At 32.3% G+C, this 27113-nt stretch overlaps 1 protein-coding gene across 43 annotated transcripts in view; it reads left to right on the top strand.

The window, feature by feature from the left end:
- LOC110994581 (twitchin) overlaps window positions 1-27113 on the top strand; it is a 107414-nt gene that overhangs the window by 25279 nt on the left and 55022 nt on the right. For 5 of the 43 annotated variants that reach the window (XM_045632150.1, XM_045632174.1, XM_045632152.1 and 2 more), the window contains 57 exons: window positions 6-122; window positions 489-944; window positions 1133-1237; window positions 1327-1440; window positions 1550-1714; window positions 1792-1905; window positions 1989-2090; window positions 2202-2300; window positions 2370-2465; window positions 2840-2932; window positions 3102-3179; window positions 3258-3377; window positions 3453-3542; window positions 3623-3721; window positions 3796-3924; window positions 3999-4094; window positions 4509-4601; window positions 4944-5021; window positions 5097-5207; window positions 5285-5374; window positions 5868-5981; window positions 6065-6139; window positions 6307-6423; window positions 6721-6828; window positions 7158-7190; window positions 7813-7854; window positions 8195-8251; window positions 8686-8778; window positions 9466-9519; window positions 10058-10129; window positions 10200-10295; window positions 10377-10484; window positions 10574-10687; window positions 10836-10982; window positions 11074-11235; window positions 11303-11356; window positions 11436-11513; window positions 11592-11675; window positions 11746-11835; window positions 12027-12089; window positions 12531-12704; window positions 12855-13061; window positions 13500-13544; window positions 14103-14144; window positions 18206-18347; window positions 19220-19456; window positions 19814-19950; window positions 20488-20604; window positions 20993-21076; window positions 23086-23211; window positions 23318-23747; window positions 24038-24143; window positions 24337-24497; window positions 24863-25001; window positions 25396-25610; window positions 26232-26563; window positions 26868-27051. In XM_045632150.1, the coding sequence (XP_045488106.1) occupies window positions 6-122; window positions 489-944; window positions 1133-1237; window positions 1327-1440; window positions 1550-1714; window positions 1792-1905; window positions 1989-2090; window positions 2202-2300; window positions 2370-2465; window positions 2840-2932; window positions 3102-3179; window positions 3258-3377; window positions 3453-3542; window positions 3623-3721; window positions 3796-3924; window positions 3999-4094; window positions 4509-4601; window positions 4944-5021; window positions 5097-5207; window positions 5285-5374; window positions 5868-5981; window positions 6065-6139; window positions 6307-6423; window positions 6721-6828; window positions 7158-7190; window positions 7813-7854; window positions 8195-8251; window positions 8686-8778; window positions 9466-9519; window positions 10058-10129; window positions 10200-10295; window positions 10377-10484; window positions 10574-10687; window positions 10836-10982; window positions 11074-11235; window positions 11303-11356; window positions 11436-11513; window positions 11592-11675; window positions 11746-11835; window positions 12027-12089; window positions 12531-12704; window positions 12855-13061; window positions 13500-13544; window positions 14103-14144; window positions 18206-18347; window positions 19220-19456; window positions 19814-19950; window positions 20488-20604; window positions 20993-21076; window positions 23086-23211; window positions 23318-23747; window positions 24038-24143; window positions 24337-24497; window positions 24863-25001; window positions 25396-25610; window positions 26232-26563; window positions 26868-27051 (7084 nt within the window). Of the gene's footprint in view, window positions 1-5; window positions 123-488; window positions 945-1132; window positions 1238-1326; window positions 1441-1549; window positions 1715-1791; window positions 1906-1988; window positions 2091-2201; window positions 2301-2369; window positions 2466-2839; window positions 2933-3101; window positions 3180-3257; window positions 3378-3452; window positions 3543-3622; window positions 3722-3795; window positions 3925-3998; window positions 4095-4508; window positions 4602-4943; window positions 5022-5096; window positions 5208-5284; window positions 5375-5500; window positions 5570-5867; window positions 5982-6064; window positions 6140-6306; window positions 6424-6720; window positions 6829-7157; window positions 7191-7812; window positions 7855-8194; window positions 8252-8685; window positions 8779-9465; window positions 9520-10057; window positions 10130-10199; window positions 10296-10376; window positions 10485-10573; window positions 10688-10835; window positions 10983-11073; window positions 11236-11302; window positions 11357-11435; window positions 11514-11591; window positions 11676-11745; window positions 11836-12026; window positions 12090-12530; window positions 12705-12854; window positions 13062-13499; window positions 13545-14102; window positions 14145-14866; window positions 14900-18205; window positions 18348-19219; window positions 19457-19813; window positions 19951-20487; window positions 20605-20992; window positions 21077-23085; window positions 23212-23317; window positions 23748-24037; window positions 24144-24336; window positions 24498-24862; window positions 25002-25395; window positions 25611-26231; window positions 26564-26867; window positions 27052-27113 lie in introns of all 43 variants that reach the window. The other 38 variants (XM_045632189.1, XM_045632168.1, XM_045632167.1 and 35 more) reach the window with 33 other exon arrangements.

The following is a 27113-nucleotide window of genomic DNA, read 5'->3' as shown; positions in this document are numbered from 1 at the left end:
TTTAGAAAAAGAAAAAGGAGGAAGAGGAAGAAGAAACTACGGTGATTGAGGAATCTGAAGAAGAAATGTCAATCGTAGAAGAAAAATCAATTATTGAAGAAAATCATGTCGAGGAAAGAAAAGTGAGTTAATAAAAAATTAAAAAGCCTTCTTCTATCACCCATCTTCTTAATTTCCTACCTCTTTTCGTTTGGCACTACTCCGATAGGATTTTCTATATGTTATGCATCTTCTCTCTTATCATATTACCCGTCCATCTCCACTTTAATTGTCGGTATGTGGTGTTCGTGTATTTAAATTTTATTTTACTGTAGCTTTATTTTATCTTTCTTTTTTACTCCTGTTGTACTTATTTCCATACTGTTTTGAGAAAAAACATATTCTATATTAGCTTAATCAATGAAGTTGCCGTTGTAATGATGATACTGTAAAGTTATGCAATAATGGTATGGATATCTAATAAAAGTACTTTTTTTACTTTTAAACAGGAACAGAAAAAACAAGCGGAGGAGGAAGAAACTACTATCATCGAGCAGAAAAAGGCAGCTGCTAAAAAGGTTACAAAGAAGCAGGAAATGAAAATTGAAACTCAAAATGAAGAAGTCTCAGTTGAAGCAAAGAAGTCTGAAACAAAAGCTGAGGCTAAAACAGTTGAGACTAAAGTTCAAGAAATAAAGAAAGCTGAAGTAGAACAAGAAGAGACCAAGAAAATTTTAGAGAAGAAGACTGCAAAGACAGAAGAAGAGAAAAAAGCACTCTTAGAAAAGATTGAAAGTAAGAAAAAACCAGAGCCTGAACCAGAAAAGAAAATTGAGGGAATTCCCAAGCTCAAACCGGTTAAGCCAAAAGAAGAACCAAAAGATGAGTCGGAAAAAACTACCAAGAAAACAGAAGAAAAGAAGAAAGTTATTAAAAAGAAGGTTATTAAGAAGAAAGAAGAAGATGTAAGTAGCTATATATTTCTTAAAACCCATTTAGGAGTTCAATGTTAAATTAACTACTTGTTATTTGTTTGGTAACAATATGATTCATTTCAGATATTCAAGGAGTATATTATATGTTAATTTTTGTTTCATGCTAATAGTGTTGTGGACATTTTGTGATAACATTTGTTATAATATGTATTTATTAGGAATTCAACTTTGATGACGATTATGAGCGCCCTGTTCTGGAGAAGTACGAAAGAATCACACCTACACCACTCCAAAAAACACCTAAGGTTGATGATACACCAAAGGTAAACATAAATAAACAATTACAAAACACACATTATATTTTAAAATTCGTATAAAATAACAAATCTCAAACCGATTCACGTTTCTCTAGACCAAGCGTGCTTCAATTTCTGAAAGTACTAAGAAGCCACAAGAAGAACCAGAAGAGAAACCTAAAGATACTACTACTTCAGACAAAGACCACAAAATAGATACAAATGATGAGGTACACTTTTATTTTTAAAAAACAAATTAATAATAGTTTAAATTAATAATATATAGGTACAACTCATACGTATAAAGTTGTCTTAAAACACTTAACTTTTTAACGTTAGGTTGTTGAAGAAACAAGAAGAACAAGTATTAAAAAAGGTATTCGGAAACCTGAAGAACCTATTGATGAAATATCACAGATAAAATTATCAAAAACTCCTACAAAACCAACTGAAATACAGACTGAAGAACCCCAAAGCGCTCAATCTAAAAAGGCTATTAAAAAGGTAGAAATGTATTATGTAATTAAATAAGTAGTATTATAGGAAAAATCATATAATTAAACTATTTATATTTTGTTAAGCCTGAAGAACAGAAAGAGTTTGTCGATGATTACGAAAGACCAGACCTCGAAAAATACGATAAGGTTTCTCCATCGTCTCTTGATAAAACAAAGAAAGAAAATGGTATTTCTGAGGTACATCAAAAATTTAATTATAAAATTAATAGCTTCGCTTTACGTTATAAGTACACTTAACGATACATTCCTGAAATTTATAGGAACCATCAAAATATGTAGACGATTATAAAAAGCCTGAGCTTGAAAAATACGAAAAAGTTACACCTACACCAAAAGACATACGTCGTCCAAGTGATACTCAGGTATTAAGACCTTTTCATGAACTTCTATTGATTTTTTATTTCCGGGTAAATTAGGAACTGTTAAGTTAAATTAAAACAAAATTATATAAAATCCAAATGAAATTTTCATAGGATGAGACGGATATGATGACTGGTAAAATTAAGCCTAAACCAAAAGATGGTGAAACAGAAATGCCTGCACTCCGAAAACGAACTATCGTTAAAGATAAGGTAAAAAAAATAAATTACACTTACAGTACTAGATACGTTAAACAGGTATTAATTTAAGTTATTATGTAGGAGGAGGAGAAAAATTCTGATGAGAAACCAAAGCCCAAAACTACCAAGAAAGATGACACTAAACCAAAGAAACGTTCATCTCTTAAACAGAAAGAGGTAGCTTACAAGTATATACGTTAACAAAATACAACTAAACAAATAAAACACAATGCATCGATATTAGACAGGCCTATAATTTTTTAATGCTTAACGTCTCTTCAAATTTATACTCAATCTTCTACCAAAAATTAATTTTCTTATTTGCTTCTTTAATTTAGTTTTATATCTAACGTTATTCATCGATAATGGTTATCACCATTATCAAAAGGGCAAAAAGGCAAAAGAATATATGCTGCATGGCTGATATAAAATAATCGCCTACGCTTTGAATTACCAGTGTAAGTCATTGTTCAGCTTATAGTTTTAATCAATAATGCGCTTTTATTATTGTCTTTGTCGATTCTTTAGTTATTTAAGTTTTTATATTGAAGGTTGATGAAGAAGAATTTATTGATGATTATGAGAGGCCAGTTCTTGAGAAATACGAAAGAATTACTCCAACTCCTATAGAGAAAAAGAAGAAGGTACACTTTTACACTAACACTACACTGTACAAACGTCAAAAATATATTAACCATTTTAAGAAAATTACACTACAATGTCATAAAATAAGTCACGTTTTATTGTTTGCCGTTTTAAAATGAAATAAATAAATTTAGTTAAAACACAAATTAAAAAAAAACTTTTTCATAGGAGGAAAAACTTCCAAAAGAGATCCACTCCACTTCATTCGTACAACGTCAGTCAGTAAAAGATAATGATAAACTTGAGGTACGGCAAACATAAATTGAATTTATTTATTGTAATTTATAATAACTAAAAAATACTAAATAAATACATTTGTAATAGCCAATGGAAATTGACGAGAATGAAGATTATCCAGGAACAGAATACAAAGCTAAACCAAAGAAAGATGAAGATACAACAACAAAAACACAAACATACCAAAATGCACAAAATGAACCAATGGTTTGTATCAGACCTATAAAATAAATAGTAAAATCTTAAATATCATAAAATGATTTGTTTTGGTATTTTTCTTAGGAAGAAGACGATAGTTATGAAACAGAGACACGATCGGTAGGGCCAAAGAAAGAAAAAACGCAAAAGTATCCTTCTCTCAAAGAAGAAGAGGTAATCTTTATTTTACATCAAAGTGAAACAAATCTTCTACTGTTACATTTGTTAACTAGAACATTACAATTTTTTACTAGGACATTCCAAAACACACTGACGCCAGAAACCAAACAAAACCCGAAAAAGATAGCAAATATGTGACCTCACCTACAGATACCGATAGCCCAATTGTTAAGGTATATTAAAAATCAATATAAAAATCAATCATTAATATGAGTCAAAACAAGATAATAATATCTTTTTCTATTAGGATGACGACGAACCGATCATTGATAAATCAAAACGTAAAGAAAACGTCACTAAAATAAAACCGAAAGAATCAGATGAACCAGAAGAAGTTGCAAAACCACTTCTCCGCAAACAATCTATTAAAACAAAGGTATTATAAACAACCAATTAGCTAATTGCAAAAAAAAATCAAATTAAAACTAATATTTTAATGTATTTGTGTAGGATGATGAGCAGACAACGGATGATAAAGAGAATATTAAACCGATTAAAAAAGTTAAAACAATTTCGAAAAAGCGTCCTTCTTTAAAAACAAAAGAGGTATACATTTCAACAACAGTTACTTCTGACACACATTAACATGCACAGGTTTTGAATTTTCGACACACGGCCTCTTAACACACTATAAATTATATGGTCATGACCATATTTTAACTACAGCTCACTGCAAGTATAATACACGATAATAGTCTGAAGTATTCGATAAGTATTGTTTGGTTTGTTTCTAAATTCACAGGGCAGATTCTCTATGCTTAATCTATCTTCAATTTTAGCTCTGCAGAACGAGGTTTGGCGACTAAATACGTGATGAGCATTGCATGTTTGAAAGCTTTTTCAGAATCTTCCAGGTGTATCTTTCTTCAGATTGTTTGATGTGTCATATACTAAGAAAAACATTCTAGCTTTAGCTATCAGCTCTTATAGCAATTATTATTTATGTCATCATTTTCAAAGGTTGAGGAAGAAGAATTTGTCGATGATTATGAGAGACCTGTCCTTGAAAAATACGAAAAAATCACGCCGACACCAATTGAAAAAAAGAAAAAGGTACACAGTACCCTGCACCCTTTAAAACACAATAATCTCGTAGTGTAGTGAGAAATATTGAAAAAATATACACATGCAAAATATATAACACCCACGGCTTTAGAAACGATCCTAGGCACAAATAAAATAATTGTACTAAAAGTTACATCCCAGAATTATTTAGGTTATCTTAACGCTGGCAATCACAACCTTGGCTTAATTTAATTTGCCTAACACTTTGAAATCGAATAATATTATTAAGAGGCTTTATCCAAATTTCCTTAAATGTTAGAAACCATACAGTGTTTGCACGTGGTTAAAGCGTTTGAGGAAAACTTCTTTAATAAAACCAAAACATAACAGGAAGAAAAGACACCTGAGGATGTTCCTTCTTCAACTGTTCAGAGACGCCGTTCGGTCAAAGGCAAAGATAAACCAGAGGTAATCCTTGTTTATTGCATAAAACAAATTTTTTTTTTTTTTGAAAGTACAATAATATATGATCATCTTCTATAGCCGATGGACGTTGATGAAAATGTCAATTTGTCTGCACCGAAAAAACCAGGAAAACCTGAACTGGAAGACGTTACACTTACACACAAAACACCCGCTGATAGTACACCCACGGTTGGTATATTGATAACATCAACATTTTTATCAAAATAAAAACCGATATTAATGGTATATAAATAACATTTAACAAGGTGGATGAAGCCGAAGCAAAACTAAAGGTTAGAAAGCCTGAAGTTGTAGAAGACGCCACCATCAAACGGCCTTCGGATAAACCTAAAAAGGTATTTTTGAAAAAGCTTACGATACTAAAACACCATTTTTTTAGAGTAATTTTTTTTTCAATTACTTTTAATTGAAAATGCTTGTGAAAAAAAATTCAACAAGTTTTGTTTAAAAATAATTCGCAGATGTTTACCAACCCTAATAAATCAAAGTCAGAACTGCCAATAGAACGAAGATTCTCATATATTATAAAGGTACAAAGATGAAAGATAAAAATAATCACATTGACGTAACGACACCGAAATAGCACAATATATTTATGTAGCACTTCACAAAAATCTAAATATAGTGACTAAACTGTCAAGCACAAACAACATTCGTAATTGTATATACACAAATAGACTACGCCAAATTCTTTCTTCTATTCTTGTTACTTTATATATTATAGCTATTATATTCACCCAAGTTTCTGCAAATCTTTATTCTTTACTTTCTACCTATGGAATGTATTCTTCTGTATCTAATACCACGTATGTGTGATTGTGATGTTAGGGAGAGGACACCGAAGAGTCAGTCAGCCTCACCAAACCCAAAACTAAGACAAGCACAACTGCTCCTGAAGATGCATCACTGACACAAAAAACTCCAGCAAAGAAAAAGCCGACGGTAGTATGATTTAGTATTTTAAGCATTTCATATTAGAAAAAGCAATTATTTAATTATCAATTAACAATCATTGTTTTACATAGGAGGGTTCTGAAGCTGCTAAGCTCAAAATTAAAAAGCCAGCTGTCGTTAAGAAAGATAATGAAGACGATGTTGGGGTAAAAATAAATTATTTTATGAGATGCTTAAAATATATAAACTGCATGTATAATACACGGTTTGAAAATTTGAAACAACAATCCGACTAACAAATAGAACCCGCTTTGTAGAAATAGTCACAGTAGTTAAGCGATTAAAATCCTTAAATAACTTTACGACTTCGTAGGAACCACTCACGATACAAGGTGGTAAATTCCAAGTACCACAACTTAAGAAAACAACAAAGAAAACACAAGACAAGCCCAAAAATGCCACTGCTACTGACAATGAAACCGCGGATGGGGTAAACACAACACATAACTCTTCAATGTTGTCTGTATTTTCTAGATGTTCGCAACACTGCCATTCACATTTTTTCTGTAAATACATACTTTACATAAAGCACAATGCACACAACGCTTACCATACCACTTTGACAAATTCACGTGAAGTCGTCGTGTTGCAGTAACCAGTCGCATGATTTCGCTTTCAGAAATTGCAGGTTAAATCAACAGCTTACCTCCGGCTGCTTTATGGAATGCTGCGTCAACAAAAAATAGTCATAAACATGTAGCATAAGTGACATCTTTTATGATTTCAGTACCAACTGGACTTCGTCGACGACTACGAGAGACCGGTATTGGAGAAATATGAGAAGATAACGCCAACTCCAACAGTTCGCGAGAAGAAAGAAAAAGAAGTTACACAGGTAGTTACATTTATCAGTAGATAACAAAGTGACTACTGTACTTCTCTTTACGGATAGGGATTGCGAGTTCTGAAAACATACAAACCACAAATGTTTTATAACATTTTTTTTTGAATGTGCAATCAATGCTTGATCGTAGGTTGAAAGGAAAAGTCACAAGGCGTGATTTCCTATAAAGAAAAATGATAATCAATGTAACAGATGCAGTAATGTCAAAATATAATGCTAAAATATATTTAAATCGAGTTTAACTAAAATCAGTCATAATACACCGATCTCAAACTGAAGCATAATCTAATTATATATATTATTATTCTTCCAATCTAAAGGTCGCACATGCAGAACAGCATTTATCTGTAAAGGTATTTTACTGTCGTGTGTCCCCATTGTCAATAATAATTTTGGTTTTCTCAACGGGTTTTAAATATTCTATTAGACGAGAACGTGATTCTAGGATCTTTGGTCTTTATCATCCATGTGTAATCGTGATGTAGAAGTAATGGAATTATGAGAAATTCAATCTAAATCTTAAATAATGTATAAGAGCAATATAAGTATAATATATGCAGCTGTCCTGACAGTTGTGTAATGCTCAAATATATTTAGATACTATATTCTAGAAATTTCCTATTTCGTTGGACATACCTATGTCGAACTGTCTACACAGTGGCAAATCTGTTTAGGCCAATATTGTATATAATTTAAGCCTTCAAAAACTCATCAATGTCCTCACACAGAACTTTAAAAAGTGACGGTATCATAGTTTAATAATATGCAATCAATAAAATTGTTATGCCATCTCTACACAATTGTACCTACTCTAAATTCCAGTGAATAAAGGATTATTATAAAACTTGTCTAATAGAATAAATCAAATAATAATTGTGGTTTCATCATTGTAATTAAATCATCAACATTTGTCATTTATTATGGTTTCAAAGGTGTTTTTTATGATTTTAATATTCAATCTTATTACCTTTTTAGACCGACAGCAGGCGTACATCATCTGCGTCCATTCAAAGTGAAGTAAGTTAAAAACCATTTAGTAATGTGCCATTTTAACACTTTCTGAATGTTGCAGAAATTAGTACAGTCTTAATGTATGTAATTAATTCCAATCATACTTCAGTTATGAAATTTCACACTAAACTGTTACTTATATTTTGTTTAGGTATATGAGATAATCAATCCATAACATTGTCAATATCTCTTTCTTCATTGCCACCCCCTTAAGTTTTGACAGGCATTGTATTTGCCTACGGTGTTGGGTTACCTATTCCTCTATCTTCTTTTATGAAATCACAACCTGGAACTTAAGTGCCATTTCATGTGTATATTTGACGACTTAATAATATAAAAATCGCAGGTCGAAATGAAGTCCGAGAGCCGCAGGAGTTCGATAATCGAGAACAAAGCAATAAAGGTAAGATTTGCTTAGATAAACAAATAAGCAAAAAAAACACTTACAATCTACGACTACAATGACAGCGATGACTTGAAACGCGCTAACAAAGTTATTCTTAACGCAAGTATTACTTATTCAATCTTCGTCAAGTTTAAATACATAAAAAAATGATAAACGCTTTTTAATCTGATAAATTAATATGTATATTAAGATAATATGCTTTCATCTCAACGCCAAAAAATAACGTGGTCGTTAAAACATGATATTTTTCAGAAAAAAATTAAAATTAAGGAGTTCGTTTAAGGTTAATAAACGCATTGAATATGAATGAATATATTGTTATGTATCTTTTTGTAACTTTATAATTGAATATAAACGTTCTACGTTTATGAATGCAGGGTTAAGGGTTAAGGTAAAGGTTGACCTGTATTATATCTTTGTCTTATATTTAGATGACGAAGGAATCTGCTGAAAGCAGAAAGTCTTCCATATCTTCGATATCGGAACAACAGGAAGTTTCTACTTTGAGAAAGGGATCACTGAAGGTATGCTAATATTCATAAATAAAGGATGGATTTAAATTTTTGAAGAAATTAGGCGGAGCTTAAAATATTATTTTTACTTATATAATATATATATAATTTCAAACCAGACACAAATTTTCTTGTTCTATATTTCGTGACTATATCTCGCTAGCTGTATAGCGTTGAAACTGGATCGTTAGAAGCTATACCATCTGAAAACTTTTCCCTTTAATAATACGTCCTATAAACCTTAAATGTGTCTTATGCATTTTCCCCATATTCAAAGAAAACAACATCAGTATATTGCACCGTTTTAACGAAACTTCATCTGTAATTTTCCATCACACCGTAAACACAGATGAAAGTTTTAGTTGAAAGCAATACGATTGTTTTTGTTTTAATGAAAAGAGTTTAAAAGGTCTTAAACGTTGTAAAAGGGTTTAAAAGGTCTTAAACGTTGTCTTTAAATATGGTTATGTTTAGCTCTGTGATATATAAACAGTTTTATAAAGAAGTTTGTTATGTAGTTAGAACAGTAGATAGAAGTAGAATGAAAATCACAAAAGTTTTATTTGAGTTTTGTAGATTTGGCAGCTTGAGGTTTGGTAGAACTTTTGCCCAAAAATCCGAATACTTCGACCAGAAATTGAGAAACGTTGTTTTTGTAGTTAGAGCTATCCTTTAACGCTTTTAATGAATTATTTATAGACTGCTGTAAAACAAGAGGCTCAAGTGAATGAATTAGAGAAAGTTAAGTTAAAGGTAAGTTTATTGTTAGATAGATGCATGGATGTTAGAACTCTATCAGTGGTAATGTAACAAATTTTTGATATTATTAGAGACACATTGACAGTTAAAATCGGAGTGTCCAATCAAATCAAGAGGTATTAGAAACTAATACCTCTTGATAGATGAGAATTATAATTGTGTATCTTAGAAACGATACAATTCATGCGCAGTTAGTAAAAGATTAAAGAAAAAGGTTGATTTTTTGGCTTCCGAATTTATCCATGGTAAAATAGCTGCAGTAACTATAAACGACTCAGAGTACGAAGAGATCTTTAAAAGAGCATCAAAATACAATTTCAATACATGTTATTACTACTGATAGAGTTATACTTTTGTTTTTTTTTCTATTATTTCAAAACAGTATTCAAATGTAAATATAAATACAGTGATCTCCTACTTCCTTCGTTTTTATAAATGTTGTGTGTAACGTGATTATATGTTTATCAATGTGCTAGCAAATGTTTAAATTATAATCGCATAGTGCGTTTGTACATACTTAAAATTTTGTTAGGATGACACCATTGAAGATATTAATGACACACCAGACTCACCTCAATGGCGACCTACGCACACAGACACACAGGTAAAGAATATTGAGATAAACATAACATTTTACTTTAGTACACATAACACATGAACATACTGATTTATAGGTGACAGACAAGTCTCAGCCAAAACGTAGTATTAGCTTAGATCAAACGAAACCCAAAGATGATGTTAACGGTAGACGAAGACACAGCAAAGTTGAGGTAATATTTTTATAAAATACCAAATAAAAAAGTATTGAGTAATCTGAAATTCCTATAACAAATTTAATCTTGGATAAACAGGATACCGAAGATGTAACCGAAACAAATGAGACAAATATCAAACGAAAAACATCACTAGATAAACCTATTGATTCCACATATCCGTGGCGTCGATCTAGTAAAGTTGAGGTAAATAAACTTAGTTAACAATAGAAACTTTCATTTTTCATTATTCAAAAGATATATTATTATCTGATAATGAGTAAATTTTATAATAGGAAAAAGATGATTCGGACGAAGAGTTCTTTAAAAAGAGAGATATCCGCCGAAAAACATCTATTGATCGACCTACTCACCCTAGTTTTCCGTGGAAGCCCTATACAGAGGATGAGGTAGTTATTAATAATAATAAAACTATTCTTTAGTAGGCTAAGGAAATGTTTCTTCAAAACGTAGTAGTAAAAAACTTGAGGTTCTAGTTTTAGCATCTAGGCATCTAGTTTTATATGTGTCTTATATTATATAACTATTTTATGTTAGGATTCCTTGACCAATGAAACACTTGGGTCAGATAAACCAACGTCAGTATTGAATAAAAATAATGATTTGGCTCACACAACAAAGACAGCTACATCAGACATATCTCAAACAACACAGATTCCTTTACAGCTTCTGCTTGAAACAGAGGTACATATAATATTTTAATAAATAACATTTATACACATTGACATAAAACTTTTAGACTCAACATAATATTTACTTATTATATTTAACACAGGACACAACAAAAGATATCTTAGGAAAGCTAGAATCCGTGATAAATCAAGCTGATCAAGTAAAACAGAACAACGACAATATTACACTATTACATAATCCATTAGATGATAAAACAGATAAAGACGAAATATATCCATGGCGCCGTCAAAGTAGAACAGTTGAGGTAAATATAACAGATGATTTATTATAATAAAATACATACATGAATTTACACTATAATACTATTCTAGGAGCCAATGAAGGTACAAGAAGAAAAAGTAAATAATGATTTAACGAAACCAAAGGTAAAAGATTTAGACAATGTTATACATGCTTATATACCTCGGATATCGCATTTTTTACATAAAATTGATATTTCTTTAGGTACCACAAAACGTTACACAAACTGACGCAACAGATATCTCACAAAAAACACTATACCCTTGGAGAAAACAAAAAGAGGTAACACAGTTAATTTGCGATTACTGAAATTCATATCTTAATTAAACAATATTTTTGATAAAAATATAATTATCATAGATTCCAGTTCTAATAACCCCAGAGCCGGATAAAAAACAAAGCGAGGTGCCATTCTCGTGGCAAGTTATTCCTGAAATTCCGCAGGTATAAATTGAAAAAATAATAATCTTTTTAATATCGTCGGACATATTTAAATCCAACCTTTGTTGACCAGGCTGAACAAACACCAGAACTAGAGGATAATTACAAACCAACTTTACGTGAACAAGATATTGCACCCTGGAGAAGATCACGATCTCCTCAGGTTCACACACTATTAAATCAAAACACATACTTTGCTTTATCTACACCACGCATTACAGAATCGCACTTTGACTGGCTCTAGCACAAACATATTTCTACACCGCACTTAGATGCACTTAACAAAAACTTGAAAGGCACAAAAGATAATTTACACATCGTACGGTCGCCATTAAAGTAAATTATTTTCTATAGGCTGAAATAAACATCCAGGACGAGAGAAAGGCTTCATTAGCACACAATCAGTTACCTGACGAGGTAGAGAAATGGTCAAATTAAATGCACAATCTAGCACAAATTATTTTTTATGCACATTAGCCACACATACGTAGTTAGGCACGTAGAAATATAAAACTGTAGATGTTTGGCATGTATGCATGTCAAAGAAAACTAAACCTACCTACATACTATTAGACTTATTTTCCTAGCTTTCGCTTGTGGTAACACCAACTGTACTTAAATCCAAGGATCTGTTATTTTGCTTATTTTCATTGAAAATTTATAATAATTGCGTTAAAAATAACGGTTCCTAATAAAAGTGAGGTAAGTTATGTAAGAACTATAAATAACTAATGTTACAGTAGTAATGTTCAAGGTAATTCAGTGTTTAGATGGAGCCTGGAGAAATTTCAAGTTTAATGAAGAAATGGGTAAATTATGTTATTTCCTACAATAGTTACGTTTTTTATTAAATTACAGAAAGTGGCTCACAAAGAAGTAGCGGTAGAAGAAGAAGCTAAGAAAGCAAAGGTCACTTCAGTGAAGAAAAAGGCCGAGGAACTGCCTGAGATTGCTGACTATGATAGACCTGATCTAGAGAAATATGAGAAGATTTCACCCACTCCCACGACCAGGGAAAAACCAGAAAAAGAGGTACTTAGGGAAAATAAAGACTTATCATTTTAATAACGATGTCATTTGTCACTGCTAAAAATTATTTCGGCGTCCTTAGTTTTTTCTTTAAAATCTTATTGAAAATATTAAATATTTTGTATTATTAAAATATTTACATATTTTATTCAGCAGGCTGAGAAGCCTAAAGTGCCCGAAATCAAGGCACCTGAAGAACCACCAGCTGCGCCTAAGATTGAAGTTATTAAAGAGAAGTCACCAAAACCAGAAATGCCTCGTAAACCATCGCTATCACCAGCTCCTCCAGCAAGACGTGGGTCTCTCATTCCTCCGCCGGAGGAAATGGGTAGACGCCCTTCACTCCTTATCAGCGATGAGGTATTTATACTTTTATTTTACCAAAATAAAATTGTTAATATTTATTTTAGCAAAATTATACTATGACAATGAAGGTAAAATATTGATGATGGATATTGTAGTGTCTGAATATAAACTTTATCATGAATATACTGATAAAAAATATATACATTATATCTCAAATCATATTTTCTATTAGTATATTTAACAATGTTTTTATCACAGTGTTTAGCCCCGTAGATACCCCGTTCTGTCAAGCCGAACCCTTAACAATAGTTCGTCCTAGAATTTATATGACACTAATAATACCTACACAAATGTTAGATAAGGTACCCTTGAGCTTTAGTAACGGTTGAGGTTAGTTCTTTGATTAAAGCTTCGTCCTCAAATCCCTGCTTCTAGACTAGATGTTAGGGTAGTACACACACAAATTAAGATAGCAAAAAACGTAATTCACAGGAGAATAGAAAACTAAGACCTGGTGAAGTGATCGAAGAGAAGAAGGTAATAGCAGATAATCTGCAAACGTTTAATGAATGCTACTCGTTATTCTATGCCGTTGCGTCATTTAACCGTATCTTGGAGAAACTTAATTTGCATAACGCGGTTCGCAATACTATTTTTATCAACAAAATTTTCTGATTAATTACATGCACTTTAAATCAAACCCATTGAAAAGCTCAGTCATGTAATTCTTCAGTGAATTCCTTCGCTAGAATTTCTCGTAAAAAGCACAAATCTAAATGCACACACTTTTGCAATTCGGAGCACACAAATAAACTGCACAGCTTGTTAGCACGTTTGCACACAATAACGGTGAAAAATATCTCTAAAGAAATTGAGTAATTGAAGCAGGTTTCTTTGAAAACTGATCGAAGGGGTAACTAACAACACTTTAACATGAAATTTGAGGCCAAGAATAACTTAAGCACTGCTGGTGAAGTCATTGCACTGAATAATGCGTCTAGGTATATAGAATAGGCTGGTCACTCAGGTTCGGCGGCAGAGGTAGATAGGCAAAACTGTCTTGTAACGATTACTATCAGTATTTTTTAACAACAGGTCACGAAATTACGGCCAGGCGAAGTTTTAGACGAGAAAAAGGTGAGAGTTTGGGTCTGGTCAATTTAGGTGGTCGCTGCTCGCTTTCGCAAGGCATTTTGTTATATTTTACTTTATCTTATGTTTTATCGGCATTTTTATTTTAATATTTTTGCACTTTCAACTTGGAACACTGTGACACTAAAACATACATTCAATTGTCACTTATACAGTCCCACAGTAACTGTTAGAAGAAGTAGAATCTATTACAATGAAGCAAGTTTTTATAGCCTGATAAACTGTTCTTCTTCTTTATATTTCTACAGAAATCTTTCCTGTCTAAGTCAAATACCTTAAAGCCGCTTAGCCGACAGCGAAAAATGTTGCATATCATTTTTCAAGCAATGTAGTGACTATTCCTACTTTTAGAGACTTAATTCTCTGACGTTCTCTTCTGGCACCTTTAAATAATGAATGGCAGTTTAATAGATAACAGGCTTTACATCTTCTCTTTTAATCTTTTAATCTGCCTTTGAATTAATAGTAAGAAATTGCATCTATAATGTGGCATCTAACATACTCACACGAATGTACTTTGCACACATCGAAACTGTACATAAGAAACTATTTGATTTGCACGACTGCACACTCACAGACACATAGGCTTAAGGCCATAGGTTTGACGAAGTAAATATTGACTGCAAATGAAGAATGAAAAGCACCCTCATTTACATTCGCACATTAACTGAATGTCTTACTAAAATTATTATTTTTTTCCAAAAAAGAAACGCGGCAGGCCGGGAGAAATTTCAGAAGAGGTATACATTGAGTGGAAATATATGTTTAAATCAATGTTATAGAGAAATTAGATTCGTGGCTAACATGGATATGCCAAGTGATTAATTTAATAAATGTACAACACAACTCAAAAAAAACAGTAATAAGACTGAAAAGGGTTTTATTATTGGTTAAAATTTCTTGAAGTAGTACGATGTAGATTAAATAGTGCAAATAATACCTATTCGTCCTAACAGTTTGGTCAACCATCATTATAAACATGTCCTAACAAATGCATGGTAAAAGTGCTGGAATGAAAAATTTACTGGCTACTACAGAATAGCTGCAGAAAATTTATTGTTCAAAAAGTGCTATCAAAAGCCCACGCTGTCCTCAATACTTGTGACATTAACGCACCACGCTTAAGAATGTTATGACGCTCATTTCAGTTATTTATTATTTAATAATTGCGAAACACTATGTCTGCCTAAGTGGTAATTTGTCTTTACGTTGATTTATGTTTTTATCTGTTAAAGCATGAGTCGAAGTCTGCCGCAAAACAACGAAAACCTCAATTATAGTTTATCACATAAAATCAATAGCAAAAGAAAATTTTATCATTCTAAATCCAAATTAAATCCAAGTTCTTCAGATTTTTTTATAAATATTAACTATCGTATAAAGGGGCCATTTATAATAACTCTTAAATATTGCATAGCAGCCAAGACATATGCGCTGCCCGAGTACCACACACTCTTTAATAGTCGAAAACTTGCCAAAGTTCATGAATTATTGCAGCTATCGTGTATTGTAAAGACGATATATGTCTTACAAAATCAGCTGGCATATTGCATTATTGATCTGACTAATAAAAGTATTTGTTGTATAAGCAGGTGTTCATCGACTACAGCAAATCAAGTTTTGTTCGCTTTAAGAGTAGCGTTTGATAACGTTAGCGTTAAAAATACCCTTTTGCAATAAAGTTTATCCACGATAAAAGAAGGTAATTATATAGCAATAAATGATGTTATAAGACACTAGATGTATAGATTACTAATGTTGAAGCTCTTAAATGAGAATAAATGCCAAGTATAACGTTACTAGACGAGACTATTATTATAAACAAGGACAGATACAAATAGACAAGAACAAATATAAATCTGATTGATAGATAACATATATAGATAGAAATACCTGTGGATGGCGCGTGGGCCGACCGCCTGCTATCTGAGCTGCAACAATACTGGTATCTGAAGAACTTTTGGCATTGATGTTGATTCAGCATTCAACTTTCGGCGCCTTTAAATCAATTTTGACATATGCCATTGAGGAAAAATTAAGCAATTTTTCCCTTGGATGGTTTTATGATGGATGAGCCTATTTTTCGTTTATAATAAACAAATCAGAACTGTCTTTTAGAATTCGATATAAAACTAAATTTTACTACTTATCTTAATCGACATCAAAGCGAGAAACAGAAAAAACAGTTAAAATCGAAAGGCAATTAAAACGTGTATAATAGTAAAGATAAAAAATAATACATATTATTAAAAGTTGCGACATAATTGTCGAGATAGATATTCTGAAACATTGACATAGTTTTACTTATAGTAATATGATGGACAATGTCGCTCTATTGTCGGTCAAGACATTGAGCTTGATTTAGACGATTCAAAGATCAACAATTTGGCTCTTAATTATTGCTAGAATTAAACTTGTTAAGTGATCGTTTATGATACAGTTACTAGAAATGATAACGATAACGATTAAAAAAAGTTGGATAAATCAGTTACAATACATCTCACGGTACCATCATGTAATGTAAGATATGAAGGATAAAGAACCAAATTCATTACTCAAAAGTTAAAAGCTAGTGACGACGATTTGGTACAAAATAAAACTCTCTAAATATCCACATGGATAACTCACCTTAATCTGATAATTAATTGAATTGGTCTGCTGATTTGTGCTGAGCACAAATAGATGTGCCTCCCCGCTCCTCATCCCTCTACTTGGAGGCGACTATGTCCGCGCGACCCTTTCAGTCATTTGACATTCGCGCCAATTTTTAGATGTAACGAATCGAACTGCCCAAATCGAACTTTTTTAATTATTTTGTAAGCTCAAGCATTTAATTCCAGATATGTGTGTTTATGACATAAAATACGAAGCAATAAATCGATTAAAATAAAACGTGTAATTATGGAGTGACTGTGAATTTGTTTCGAACAGTTTCTGTTGTTTTGCGGTTGCTTTATTATGTGTAACAATGGCAGCTGTTATAAAAAAATCTAGTAAATCAATAACATCATCTTCAGTTTCTACTAAAACTGTTACATCTTCTGCTACTGGTAAATCTGTTACTTCTACTACTGGTAGTAGATTATCTGTAACTGCTATAGATTTTCAGCTTGATGTGGTAAGTACTTTAAAGCTTTAGTTTTTAATTTATGCAATTCCACCCATTTATAAACTTTGTAGATCATTGGCGTAACTGAATAATTGTCATATATTTTATTTAAATTATTTCTTATATTTTTTGTATTGTAACTTATGTTACTATAATAATATTACAGACAGACATATAAATAATATTACAGATAGACAGTAATTCTAAAATGTTATGTATATAAGAATATACAAGTTAAACAGGCATTAATGGCGGAAAAGTTTAAGTAAAACAGTATATTATATATTTTGTATTTATACTATTGCTAAGGTAATATTTCTTCAGGTGACGTTAAAGAATTTATGATTGCCACATTAGCACTTGCGCTACATATATCAGGAAGTCCAGTATTCATTGTCGGTTCGACTCATTTGGCGAACGAATATGATGTACAGCATCTGTCAAAACACAAATAAAACGATATTATTTTTAATCTATATTCAGACGCCAGTGTTCTAAAAAGTTCTTATATTTCTGTAAATGTTACAAAAAAAATGTACAAAGAATTTTGTTTGAATAATCAAACCTGGATAAGAGATAGTAATAGAAGATTAATTAATTATATTGTAGATTGGTTTATGTTTTAATAAAAGAAATATAACTTTAATTTTTAATGATGAAACACTTTAAATGTTATGAATTAAATATTTAAATAATAAGAGAATTTATATTTACCACCTCTGAAATCAACAAAGAATTAACTAGGAGGAATTTGCAGGGTACTTCCCAGAACAGTTTTTTTGGATAATCATTTATTTAGGTTTGGTTATTATCTTATCTTTAAACTAAATAGTGTTATATAAAAATCTTCGTGTACATAGATCACTTATTGCTATTAAATGTCAATAACATCTAAATCCTTAGTGACTACATATATTCACTATAATATCTGATATAGCGAAGAAAATCCGGTGATTCAAGAAGACCATCGATCCAGGACTTGGAGGACTTAATCAACAAGCCTTCAACACCTCTTAAGCCCACTGGAAATGACGGCCCACCAATTGTCGAGGCCCAAGAGAACTACAGTGCCGTTGAAGGTTATTATTTTTTATTTAATTGGAAATCAGCGTCATTTTTATAATTCAAAACATATAAAACACGTTTTAATTTATAACCTGATACTTACTCATTGCCGTTTAACTGAAAATATATTTAACCAAATAAGAACTACGACGTCAAAGGCTTTAACATTAGAATAATTATAATTTCATTGGATTTACTTTACTTTTTTTGGGTTTTAAAATTAAGTACGATTGATCTAGTCTTACCAAGTAACTGACAAAATCCTGCTTAATATATAAGCAGTCTTAATTTTTGAGACAGGTGTTGTAATATTTAATAAAATTACTAATATTCTATTTTTACAAATATCGATACAGGTAACCGAAGAGCTGTGCCAAATTCCAAGTCGATAACAGAGTAATTACTGAAATAAACAAGCGTGAATGATAGATATATTATATATATGTCGGCGGTATATTGATTCTAATACATTCTGAGACGTTAACACCTATTACATTGCTTCTTATAATGTAGTGTTCGTCTATGCATACTCTAAATGTGAGAGATTTTATGTATCTAAATCGAGACAAGATTTTCTTGTATCTGTACGAAACAACCTATCTCTTCAGTTAGCTAGATAAATTATACTTAGTTTAAAAGTGAAGCTTTAAATTAAGTTAGTGTTTATATGAGATATATTAGTTTAATATAATTCATATAATTATTCAATCAATATTGTAACTTATATCTCGTCTTGCGAAATATGTCTTCATAAAATGTTTTAACAGTTCTTGATACGAGATTTAAGTTTGACGTTCTATTTGAATTATCAAGTTGCTTACGGGTAATTTTTGTGTCTTGGTAATTTGTTTACATATTTTCTTACGTGAATACTTCTTTAACACAGATCAAACTGGATACATCCAGGTGTCGGTGGAGGGTAACCCCCCACCAACATTCAAATTCTACAAAGGCGTCACTGAGATTATCGAAGGTGGTCGCTTCAAATTCGTCACAGATGGCGAAGCGGGTCTCGTTACGTTATGTATGCGAAAGGTTAAACCTAATGATGAAGGTACATACAAGGTGGTTGTTAGCAACATCAATGGCGAAGACTCGGCTGAAACACAGCTTTACGTCTCAGGTGAGATATGAGTGTTGACCACATAAAAAATTGATATGGCTAACATTGATTTTGATTACAAAGTAACGGATAACTCATGAAAAACTCTAATTTTTTACAATGACAGCCAAAAAAAGTACCGAGAGTTTTATATACCATCTGTCTTTTTTGCCGATGAGTAGAAATGCCTACAGGTTCAAATTTAAAGACGTGGAATAAGTGATACCTGTCTTTCTTATGTTCTATACATACATATATCCTTACATCTATTTGGTTCTTTTTTAAAAATAATTATGCTAAAGTCTAATCTTTCTGCGATTTTATGTCCATATCTTTGAATTATATTAAATAAATAAATTATAATAAATATGTAAACAGACGCCAGTGGTATGGACTTCCGTGCCATGTTAAAGAAACGGAAATACAAGAAATGGGACGAAAACAAAGGTGATCCAAACTGGGGTGATTTGAAGGAGGTTGAAAAACCTCTACCTGCTCTAAAAAAGGTTGAAAAGGTAAGAATAATATTTTATTTGATATTGTAATTGAAGATGGTGATATAAAAAATATAAATACAAATAAACTAAAATATAAGCATAAAATCGAAATGATTTCAATCGTTTATTTTTGTAATTGGAAACATTTCGAATTTATGGTTAATTAAAAACTAAATTAAAAAAATATGACAAAAACAGCTCCATCAGGCAATTATTTTTGTACAAATCATTAAGGCAAAATGTCATTTGTGTAAATATTAAATTATTATAAAAAGTATTGATTGAAAACTGGCAGTGAGTGTAAAATTAGAAGCATTTCATATTATATATTTCTTTATTGACGTTCATAAGTGGACATTATGTACATATATGAATAAATGATTTTGAATTGAATTAAATTTACGTGTACCGAAACACCACTGTAACACTATGTATTAATATGACTAGTCACACTTCACTTGTTTATATTAGCTATATACATATTTTTGTGACTAATGATTGTAATTCATAAGATAAACGAGAACTCCGCATGCATCATTGTATATTGGTTCTTAGGGATTAGAAACTGGATATTTTGAAGACGAAGGGAATATTGTGGTTGTGTCAGAAGGTCGAGAGATGCTTAGATTTCCGGCACAGCGCAGAAACTCCTCAAACTGGTCCTGGTTTAAGGTCATCAGTTTTGTAAAATTCGTCATTTCATTCCACTTTTCATACTAAAGAACACGAACGGTAAAGAGCTACCACGTGTTTTGTTTTCGTACACTGCTTCAAATTAAATACTTTTAGCTGAGAACTTTTTGGTTGAGTACATACAATGACAATGTCATACGATTGTTATTGTGAATTCTTTGCGTGTCGGGAATTTGTTCTTCCGAAAATAATGGCTGGATTATTTAGAAAGATAACCGCCGCCTTTTATGTAAGTAAATGGAAAACGATGATGAACATACGACGATATTATATTCGACAAACACATTGCTTACATTAACATAGCTTACGTCATAAACATCTATAAGTTTGAATAGAACAAAATATATAAACTAACTATAAATTCTAGGATATATTTAAAAATCGGAGACGAATGTCTCTGCCTGAAATAATACCCGATTGGCCTGACTTGATGGAGGCTGTCAAAACGAAGGTTCGATAAAAAGGAGGTTTAAACAAGAAAGATAAAGTTTTAGAAGTTCTGTTCTATTGAAATCCAAAGCCATTCCTTCTACATAAAATCTTGGAGCGGAGAAGCAAATTTTGATTATTTCAATAGGACAGATATTCTATTTAAATAATGGAATGAGATGAATTAAATAAACTTTTAACTAAATCTGTCCTTGAAAATTGTTATCGTCAAAATGAATCGTAACTAAAACAACTAAAATAACTCAATAATAAAACAGACGAATAGATATTGATGATATCAATTTACAAGCGATTTAAACAAAATGCATAAACTGAATTTTAAATAACTCGCACACGGTTTTATATCACCTCTTCACTTTTCTTCTTTAACGTTTCCAGGTTGTGAGTGGAATGAAACTGATGATCATTCACTCTTTTCGGTCTTATCTTCCCTCTTTCAGGTTGTGAGATCAGTTTGGGGAGCTTTTGTCAAATCTTGATTCATTTGTGTCATTAGTACGACCAACAGTGAAGACTTAATTAATTAAATTTTATCTCTCAATATGACTAAAACATGACGCGACACGAGCTGATTCTGATGTTAAAAAAATTGTAAATTGTTGTTATAAATTGTAAATTGGATGATATAATAATATCGTTCGGTCATTAGGTTCTTATTCGTGCACCTTAAAGTGCTTCTGAGGACGGGACGGAGGAAAAGCTTGTTTAAAAAGTGTAGACAGTTATACACTTCTAGTGCTATTATGGTGGCGTTATTTTACTACAGTTTTACAAACTTCTCTGTTAATGCTCCAACATTTGAGTTGGTAGTGACTTAATTTGATGCATTCGGTGTATGCAGATTTTGGAATTTTAAAAATGTAATTGAAAAGCACTTTTTGAAAGCAATTATACTACAATACACGACACGCCATTTACACATAGTGGACTACAAAGATAGTTTAATTTCGAGTAAGTTAATTGTGAAGAAAGTTCAGTAAGGTTCTCTGAATGTGTTGTAGAGACCCTCTAGTAGAAGACAGTCCTTGGCGGACCTGATTCCGGATTGGCCGGTGCTGCACTCGTTCAAAAGAAACGAGGTTTGACACCGCGTTTAACGTCGTTAGATGACACAATGCATCTTGAACTGTGACACAATGCACCACACGAAAAGCACAGAAATGTTCACTTTCACATCTCGATCTCGATATGTCCGGGACTATTATAAATTAAATACTTGTGCTGATATCGAATAATTTACCTCTGAGTATCAATTAATTATATTGGAAATAGAATGAATGATAGTTTGAGGCCAGCGCACGCGTCATCTTCTTGGACTTGGGTTTAATCTTAGTCTATTAAATCAGACTTTCATTTAATTAATTGTAATTGAAATTAAAGTACAATTGACATCGGTACATTAATTGCAACTGATGTTTGTAACAAAGTACCTTAGATGTCAGCACAAGGGTGATTTACCCGGACTGTATGATGGCGCACATACACCTAGTTCAATATTAAGAGAGCACATCTATTACTATTGAACCCTTCTTATCTTTACCTAATCTGTCAATGGCAGCTCTTTTGCACTCTCGAAATCTATAGCAGCACAACGCACTGAACATGGCACAGTGACATTTAAATGTATCAAGATATCTCTGCACTTAAAAACTGTGAACCTATCACTTTTCTTATACAAAATTTGGTTCATAATTTTTTGCACATTCTTCGAATTGAAATAAATTCCAATTTCTGTACAGTCGCATGCAGTTTGATTTGATGAGTGACAAAATAAATAAAACATTCTAATTGGCCTTGGTAATCTCATCAAGTCAAGTGTTTACTCTATTTGACATGCATTGGGTTTATACACTTTCCGTACTGAGTGATCGTATACACATTTCCAGCGTTCTAAGAGCAAAGGGGTCAATGGTGGACAGCACCTAGCTTTTGTCTGCAGAGCACCTTGTTGTATGCACCATTAAACAACAGTTAATATTCGGTCATTTTATTATTTACCGCATGTTTCAGAAACAAGAGTCCTTCTTGAAGCCACTTGTTGACCAAAATGCTAAGGAGGGCAAAGACAAAAAGGTTACCTTCGAGGCGATCTTCTCGAAGCCAAATTCTAAGCCGAAATGGTTCTTCCGTAAGGATGTAAGTTGTTATATTTTTAAAGATAACACAGATTACATAGTCTATGGTTATTTAACTACTTTTTAATTCACTTATATCCTTAACATTTATGATTGTTTATCACCAGGAACTTTTCCCTGGCTCGAAGTATAAGATGACAAATGAACAGGATTCGTACAAATTGATTATTTTCAACCCGAAAGTGGAAGATACTGGAAAAATTACAATTGAAATTGGTGGTGTTTCTTGCACTGCGTTCCTGCAAGTAGAAGAGCCAGATCCTACATATAGTTTCACGAAGCATTTGAAGAAAACTTTGACAGGGTACACGAAGCATGAGGTGGTCTTGGAGTGTACTATTTCAAGCAGTCTCGCTATTGTATCTTGGTGGAAAGGAGAAGAAAAGATCGAAGATAGCGATGATGTTACCATATCAAAGGATCTGTCTGGTGTTTGTAAGTTGATCATAAAGAAAGCTAAATTGGAAGATGCAGCCAAGTACTCATGTCGAATTGAGAAGCAGACTGATAAGACTGAGTGTGATTTGAAGATCGTAGGTAAGTTAAGAATTAACCTTATCCTTATTTAGTACCTAAATCACACTAGCGTAATAACGTTGTCAATTAGCATCTAGTAACTAGTACTTAACTTTTACTTAGATTAAACTATCTATGCAATATTTAAAAACGTATTTATTACTTTAGGTTTATACTTCACAATATAAATTTAAACGTTTACCTTAATATAAAACGATCCCTTTCCTAAGTAATTTAAAAAACATTTAAAATTTTGAACATATTGCTAATGTTATTATTTCCCAAACATAAAATTTACAAATGTGTTTCAGAATACCAATACAAATTCACCAAGGTCCTGAAGTCACAACAAGCTATTGAAAAAGACACGATAACATTACTCTGTGAGCTGGACGATGCTGCTGGTGATGTTAAATGGTACTTGACTTTTCTTTTAATAAAATAAGTGAAAGTAGAATAACATTCACTTACTGGCATATTATCTGTTTTTGCTGCCAAATTGAGCAATCCCAATTCGGGATGTACTAATAAATTTAAAAAAAAGTAAGACAAGATGTGTCCTATGTATTCTTTGATAATCAATAACGTGAAAATAATAATTTCCTTCTAGGTTCAAGAACGACCAGCCTCTGAAGGTAGACAAACGAGTATCCATAGTAAAGGAAGGTCGTAAGCGTAAGGTCGTAATCAAAGATGCTAAAGTAACAGATGCAGGCCACTTCAAGTGTGTCAGCAATGCTGATGAGACTACTTGCGAATTGATAGTCAATTGTGAGTATTGCTAGAATATGTCCTTATATGCGCGAGCCATTTTTTTGCCATAATTAACGCATGTAAAAAATGTATTGGCTTAAGAGTTTGTGATGTCCCTTTCATGAAGATGGCAGAACTTCTGTGTTTGTGTCTGTCTTCCTTAAGCAGTATCAGTGGATCCCAATTTGTGTACCCAAGAAAGGTACTCACTGTACGTAGCCATCATAGAATCAGTAGTTTGAAATTAACGTTTATATTAATGTTTGCTTCTTAAAGCAAAAATATTCGTCAACATATCAATTACCATACATAAGTTTTTTTTAAAACGTAGGGATATAATATATATATATATATATATATATATATATATCGATTTCTTCCAGACTCTAATCGCTTCAATAAGAAGTTGAAGGATACAGAAGGAATTGAAAGGGAAAAGATGGTTCTGGAAGTGGAACTCCAGGATCAGACTGCGGAAGCTGTTTGGTCTTTCAATGGAGAGCCCATTGTTCCCAATGAGAGGTTAGTTACCTTATACTATTATAACTAAATAAAACAATTTTTATTGTTTTTCTGACCATCATATTTTTGAAACAAGCGCACAATCGTTTTTATATTAATTGTTAAAGTACATTCAAATTAATTTTATCGCTATGTTGTGATAGAGTTAATTGTGAGACATGGCATTTACAGTATATTTTTGATTACATTTTATTCTAAGGATTTTTTATCTATTTGGCTTCAAGAATAAGAAATGAGACTCTCGAAATGAATATGGACTTATCTCTAACAGAAATTTTCTAATTTTGTAGTATGAAAATAAGGGCTATTTATGTGATTCGTCTATAACAGAACATGTTTGTACTTGTTCGTTAAAATTGTTTACTAAGCGTATTTAAACATTTATTCTACCTAGGATTGAAATCAAAAACCTGGGTGGTGGTAAGCACCAGCTGATCTTTAACAAGCTGGAAATGGAAGATGATGGAGAGATCGTCTGTGAATCTGGCAAACTTCAATCGTCATGTAAGCTGTCTGTGAAGAAGGGAGAGTCCAAGCCAATGATTGAGTGTCCTGATGAATTCCACGGTACTGCTGGTCATCCTTTCGTTATCGAGGTGCCTTATAAAAGTAAGTAAAAACTACAATTTTCCTTTATATTTTAAAGGGACTAGGTATATGTTATTTTTAACACAAAGACCCCAACGTAGATAGTGTTAAGTCCCGTACACACTAATAAGGAGTGGAGTAATCGTTGTCTTTAATCACTAACAACGCTGTTATTACGTAAAACGTAGGTTTCTTATTACGTAAAAGTAAGTTATAGTTTAACACATTAAGTGCTCTTTTCTCGGATCCGAGTGGAGCGGGTCATAGTAGCGTTGCCGCCCACTCGGAAGCGAGCGTTCCGTTCATTTTTTAAACTATTGTCATCAATATATAATATAATATCATAATAATCTCGGATCCAAGTATTCGACACCCAATGAGCTGTATGACAACCACTTGGATCCGATTTTTATTAAATAAAAATAATATTTTTTTCAAACATTCATATTTACTTAATCAAAACTAGCCATAAAAAGTTTTGGTTTTCGGCTATTCCTTTGTACCCATAGTTTGAGCATTCATTGTGTTAATCGTAACAATAATATCAATACCTGTGTAATGTATTTAGGAAACTCTTAAAAGAAAAATCCTACTTTTTTATTAATTTTATTCAGATTGAATCATATAATACCTTCTTTTCAGTAACCGGCAACAGACAAACACAAATCGAAGCGAAACTTATCAAGGACGGTAAAATCCTACCTAACAAGGAAGTCGAAGCCGTGGTTGAACAAGAGAAGGTTCTATTCAAGATCAAAAAGCCAGTCCGAGAAGCATCCGGAAAGTACCAGATCAAACTATCGAATGCTCAAGGTGAAGACTCGAAGGACGTCACCATTAGCATGCAGAGTGAACCAACACCGCCACAGAATGTGGAAGTCAGCGAGATCTTCCAGACTTCGTGTGTGGTTACGTGGAAGACGCCTCAAGATGATGGTGGTTCACCGATCATCAAATATATCATTGAACGACAGGTAAGACTTGAATACTGTGCTTACGCGTATAACAAATCATTTATAACAATAAAATTCACGGGATTACAATCGAATATTACATTGATTTTTAAAATACTATCCGAATCACCTCGACGTCCGTCGTTCCACAATTCTTAACAGGCCAGCAACGTACTTGCGAGCCTCCTGGCGGTACACTCATAATCAGGTGAGCCTCCTGCCCATTTGCCTCCTGTGTAATTGCTACAAGACATTATTTTCGGTTAACTATTCATTTCCTTAAAATGTGTTATACATGCATAAATAAGAGGTTTATATCTTCCAGGATCTGTCTCTAAAAGCAGCGTGGGATAACGTTGGTGAAGTTGCTCAAGGAGAACCAACCAAATACAAAGTGGAAGACCTCATTCCCAAAAAGACTTACAAGTTTAGAATACGTGCGGTTAACAAGATTGGTTCTAGTGAACCGGGACTCTTCGCCAAGCCAGTTTTAGCTAAAGATCCTTGGGGTAATATATTAATATGCAATTTGATTTGATTGCGATGTAAATGCTGCATGAAGTCAAAGAAG

Source organism: Pieris rapae, chromosome 18, assembly GCF_905147795.1.
Source record: "Pieris rapae chromosome 18, ilPieRapa1.1, whole genome shotgun sequence".
In the NCBI taxonomy this organism is placed as follows: domain Eukaryota; kingdom Metazoa; phylum Arthropoda; class Insecta; order Lepidoptera; family Pieridae; genus Pieris; species Pieris rapae.
Note: the sequence above shows the minus strand (reverse complement) of the source record. Positions and strands in the feature narration are given on the sequence as shown.